The 5,550-nt window shown below is 39.5% G+C and overlaps 1 protein-coding gene across 2 annotated transcripts in view; it reads right to left on the reverse strand.

Moving 5' to 3' along the window:
- OCLN (occludin) overlaps positions 1–5,550 on the reverse strand; it is a 33,023-nt gene that overhangs the window by 2,983 nt on the left and 24,490 nt on the right. For both annotated transcript variants that reach the window (XM_015563036.1, XM_006762381.2), the window contains 2 exons: positions 4,430–4,645; positions 2,485–2,656 (listed from right to left, as the gene is read on the reverse strand). In XM_015563036.1, coding sequence (XP_015418522.1) covers positions 2,485–2,656; positions 4,430–4,645 — 388 coding nt within the window. The remainder of the gene's footprint in view (positions 1–2,484; positions 2,657–4,429; positions 4,646–5,550) is intronic.

The raw sequence follows: 5,550 nt of genomic DNA on the forward strand, positions 1-5,550 counted from the left end.
TTTTCTAATCCATTCATCTACTGATGGGCACTTAGGCTGTTTCCAGATCTGCAATTCCTTTTAATTGCAAATTAAATAATTAATCATGTTAATGCTTCCAGATTTCTATCATGTTCTCCCTGAAGCTGTCTGTACTCATGCACCCGTACCTTATTTTGCCCAGAGAATCTATAATGGTTACCTCTCAATGAAGCCTCTCCTAAACTCTTCAAGCCTTCAGCAGACCTAATTTCTTCTCTATAGCAGTTCTTTATAGTACTTTCTACATTATAATATGAATATGACATTAGTCACATTGTCTAAGTTATTTAGATGTCAGTTTCTCTCAGGATATGAATTCTTTGAGGGATGACACAGGATTTTTTTTTTTAATATATTTTATTGATTTTTTACAGAGAGGAAAGGAGAGAGATAGAGAGTTAGAAACATCGATGAGAGAGAAACATCGATCAGCTGCCTCCTGCACATCTCCTACTGGGGATGTGCCCGCAACCCAGGTACATGCCCTTGACCGGAATCGAACCTGGGACCTTTCAGTCCGCAGGCCGACGCTCTATCCACTGAGCCAAACCGGTTTCAGCGGATGACACAGGATTTTATTTATCTTTCTAACTTCCGTACTTCTACACCAAGGGCACAATAATGATCAATACTATTCACTGAACTGATTAAAGTTTATGACAACACTATAACACCATAAAAAGCCATAAAAGAAGAGGCCAAAAATCAATACAAAAGATCAATAAAACCAAGAGCTGGTTCTTTGAAAGGAAAACAAGATTGATGAACCTCTAGCCAGGCTCACCAAAAAACAAGAGAGAGGACCCAAATAAACAAAATCAGAAATTCAAGAGGTGAAGTAACAACAGACCCAACAGATATACAAAGGATTGTAAAACAATACTACGAACAACTCTACTCCAATAAGCTGGACAACCTAGATGAAATGGACTGGTGATTGTAATAAAATCAGGGACATAGAAAGGGAATGGACTGACTATTCTTGGGGGGGAAAGGGATGTGGGAGATGTGGGAAGAAACTGGACAAAAATCGAGACTGGATGGGGACAGTGGGTGGGGAGAGAGGGCAGAGCGGAGGGTGGGGTGGGAACTGGGAGGAGGGGAGTTTAGGGGGGGAAAAAGAGGAACAAATGTAATAATCTGAACAATAAAGATTTAATTAAAAAAAGAAATAAAACCCCCCACAATGATAGGGTACATCAAATAGACAAAGGAGCCCTAACCGGTTTGGTTCAGTGGATAGAGCGTAGGCCTGCGGACTGAGGGGTCCCAGGTTCGATTCCGGTCAAGGGCATGTACCTTGGTTTCGAGCACATCCCCAGTGCCGGGTGTGCAGGAGGCAGCTGATCGATCTCTCTCATCGATGTTTCTAACTCTCTATCCCTCTCCCTTCTTCTCTGTAAAAAATCAATAAAATATATTTAAAAAGATAAAAAAATAGACAAAGGAGGCAGCTGAAAGAATTCCCAATGGTCAGAGCTATAACAATAAAGTAGTATTTGATTATAAGCTAATGTATAAATAAGATATCCATGAGCCCTTACTGAAAAGTGACTGACTAAATAAATTTTAAAAATGGGAGAAGTGACACATTTTCCATGCAGAAGAATTCCAAATAATTTGTGTAGGTACATCTCCTTTGGAGAGCTGGAGCATAAGTCTTCAATTCTTAAGTATGATCAATAGTATACTATGGAAAGGGCGATTACAACGGGAAGAGTAACTTTACACAGATAAATACTGCCTCTGCCAGGTGATCAAAGAACAAACAAACCATACACTATTTTTGAGTAAAAATACGGGAGAGATATAGGTAAAACATATAAGATGATTCCTTATCAAAGGGCCTATATCAACAACCCATATTTTGGTGATAAACAGGTGGTGAAAATTAAGGAATTTAGGCAATTCTGTATTGTTTGAATTTTTTACACAAAGAATAAACTGGGTGTATAAATAGAAAAAGTGCTGTAGTTATTTTCTTTTAAAGAGGAAGAAATATATGTATGTAGACTACTGCTTTGTATTTCTTTTTTTAAAAAATATATTTCTTTATTGATTTCAGAGAGGAAGGAAGAAGGAGAGAGAAATAGAAACATCAAAGATGAGAGAGAATCATTGATCGGCTGCCTCCTGCACACCCCCTACTGGGGATCGAGCCCGCAACCCAGGCATGTGCCCTTGGCCGGAATCGAACCTGGAACCCTTCAGACCACAGGCTGACGCTCTATCCACTGAGCCAAGCCGGCTAGGGCTGCTTTGTAATTCTTAAGTAAATTAGTATTAGTATACTCTTCAATTTGGAAAGACTTTCATCCAAGATTCAATTTCAATTATTCTTCAATGAAATTACAGTTTTATAATTACTAACACATTTTGTATTAACATCAATATAAAGGATACTGGATCTCCATAGATCAGAGTAGAGTATATGTAATATATAATTACCATATTTGAACTTACCATGTACTCTTCGCTTTCTTCTCTATAGTCGTCCAATTCCTTATCCAGACGAGAGAGTTCTCTATTGATCTCATCAAGTTCTGCTTGTAAGCGCTTGTATTCCTGCAGGCCAGTGTCAAAACTTCTCTTATAGACTTGTCTTTGTTGATCTGAAGTGATAGGTGGATATTCCCTAAAAATTGAGTGAGAAAATGACTATGTGCCCTTAGCAGACATAAAATCCAGTGTTTCTTCCTCAAAGATAATAAAGCTGATGGGACATGGAGAATGACCTTCTTTTTGTAGCTGATGGGGAGAGGAAGGTGGGCTGCAAATAGTTCTCTTAAGAAGGATTATACTTTCTACATCACTGATCATGTTGTATGTGTTGTTGTTTTTTAATAAAAACTATTCCTACATAATTTTGGGACATAAAGTTAAAAGTAATTTATGAAATTTAAGGTTCAAGTTATAAGAACCCACTTATTCTGCATGTACAACACGATAACGCAACTTATGTTTAACGTCTTGGAACTGGTATTCTGGAACACGAGGCATGTTGTCGTCATTGCGGGGGCAGGGCAGTCCACTGGCAGCTGGCTATTTTCCGCTACCACCTACAGTTTTCAGACTGTTTGGGGTATGGGTTGTTGTTTTTTTGTTGTTTGTTTTTTATCTTGGTCTTGTTTTTCCTAAGTGGAAATAGCTTATTTTAAGTCCTTTGATGATAAAAGTAGACTTTAAAATGTCCATGTATAAAAATGCACGCTCGTTGTACAAATAATCTGGCAATACATTAAACTATGGAAAAAACCCTGAGTTTCTGTATCACTGTATCTCTCAATATACCAGCTGTTCTTTACATCTGAAGGTAATGCTATTCATCCCTAATCCACTGAAGAAATACTGAATTGTGTCACAAAACTACGGATCTTCTTAGCAATATGGAATTTCAAATTTTTGATCTAAGTCAGCCTAATACCTTCATTTTGCAGAGAGGATAAATTAAAGGATTTGCTCAAAAGGGAAACGAGAATTCAGAATTTCTAAAAGTTTTCATTTAAATATTCTATAAGTTAAGCAAATATTTCACAGTTATATGGCTGAGCTAGGCCAAAAACTCTTTTTTTTTTTAACGTGTTTATTTTATTTTATTTATTTATTTTTAAAATTTTATTATTTATTACAAAGGATATTACATATGTGTCCATTTTTCCCCCCATAGGCCAAAAACTCTTAAGGAGAGAGGGGAAACGAGGTCTGAGAAACACTCGTGTGTAGGGGATTTCAAACTATACCCACGCCATGCATCCCTAACACCTTAAGAAGCGATGTTTTCACTCATCACCATTCACACCACAAATGTTTCGGATTTGTATCCCATGCCTCATATTACTTGGGCATAAAAGGGCTACATCAAACAAGAGTAGAGCTGTGCTGATGGCCTAAAACAAAACCACTGACACACACACACAAAGAAACTTAACCTCAATCTTGGCCAGAACACTAAATTCTTAACAACTGTATACAGAACTGTTTTCCAAAATCCTTTGGATAAACTTTTAAAGAATCCCTGGTGTCATCGTGGAAGCTTAAAAGTAAATGCCGAAGCAGAGCCATAGCACCAGCCTGGGAAATTTATAATCAGTAAAATAAAGTTCCTCTGTACTTGTATTTTATTTATTTAAAGGCCTTTCTTGACTAATTATTGGCAAAAGTAAAAGCCCTGGTGAAGTTTCTCAGCCATGCGTGGGAGCCGTGTAAGACACTATTACAGCCAAGCATACCCCCTCCAATTGTCCATCTTTATTACGAACGAGTACTAAGAAAAAAACATGAAAGACCAGTCTCCGGTCCTGGTTGGCAAAGAATGGAATTATACCTCCCACCCCAGTTTAGGATGCAACAGCTCCCAAACGCTAATATCAAATGTGCAGGTGGCTCCAGCGAAAGAGGCCGCGCGTACCTGATCCAGTCCTCCTCCAGCTCATCGCAGGACTCGCCGCCAGTCGTGTAGTCTGTCTCATAGTGGTCTTGCTCTGGCCTCTTTGACTTGCCCGCCCTTCTCTTTGTGGGAGCCCTTTTGGACGGTGTCTCAAAGTTACCGTCGCTGCTGTAATGAGGCTGCCTGAAGTCATCCGCAGGGGACGTCACGGGAAGCTCCTGCACCACTTCGGGCACCCTAAGATACAGGAATGACTTTTCAGTGATCACCGGGTACACGGCAAGCCTTTGCCAGTGCACTGTAAGCACGAAGAGCAGCAACAGTAACTATTAGGAGCTCTGCATGTAGTAGGTGCATTCACTCAGGCACCTACAGCGCTCATATGCTCAACACTGAGAGGACCCCCTAGGGTCCTGCGTTCAATGTAGCTCCAGCTCAGATCCTCCAATACACAAGAGAAGCTTTACGGTTCCCCTGTAGGAGGAGCCCATTTATAAACCTTTTAAGTGAAATGGAGCTAAGCTTTCATTTAATTTAGGCTGGTCTGGAAGACGTGTTTACCTGCCCTGCGCTGGGGACACACTCCACAAAAGGCTGTCAGGAAAACAACGGCCATGATTCCTTTCTACAGGTTCTTCGAGTTCCATGGCATGTGGAGTAGAGAAGAGGAATGAATGCACACACATACCTACCTTTGGAAGCTGACTCGCAGAGACAGACCTTTGTAATATTAACCTTAGACTCTGTTATATCAATTTCCTTTTCAAGATATCTCAAAAAAACTAAAAATTAAAAACAACTGAAAAGCTTCATACAGTAATAGATGAAAAGGCTCATTAAGACTTCTTTTTAGGCGCTTACACTGGCCACCCATTTTCTCTGCATTAAACATGCTTTTATATATTAAAAAAAAGACTTCTTTTGTAAAATTGCTTTGTTAATCGCAAAGCCACATGGAATGAATGGAACGGAAGGGCTGCCATTACACTTATTTTCCCTTTTTAAATATATTTTTATTGATTTTAGAGAGGAAGGGAGAGAGAGAAACATTAATGGTGAGAGAGAATCACTGATTGGCTGCTTCCTACACGCCCCCTACTGGGGATCGAGCCCACAACCTGAGCATGTGCCCTTGACTGAAA

The sequence above is a fragment of the Myotis davidii genome, unplaced genomic scaffold (assembly GCF_000327345.1).
Source record: "Myotis davidii unplaced genomic scaffold, ASM32734v1 scaffold135, whole genome shotgun sequence".
Taxonomy (NCBI): domain Eukaryota; kingdom Metazoa; phylum Chordata; class Mammalia; order Chiroptera; family Vespertilionidae; genus Myotis; species Myotis davidii.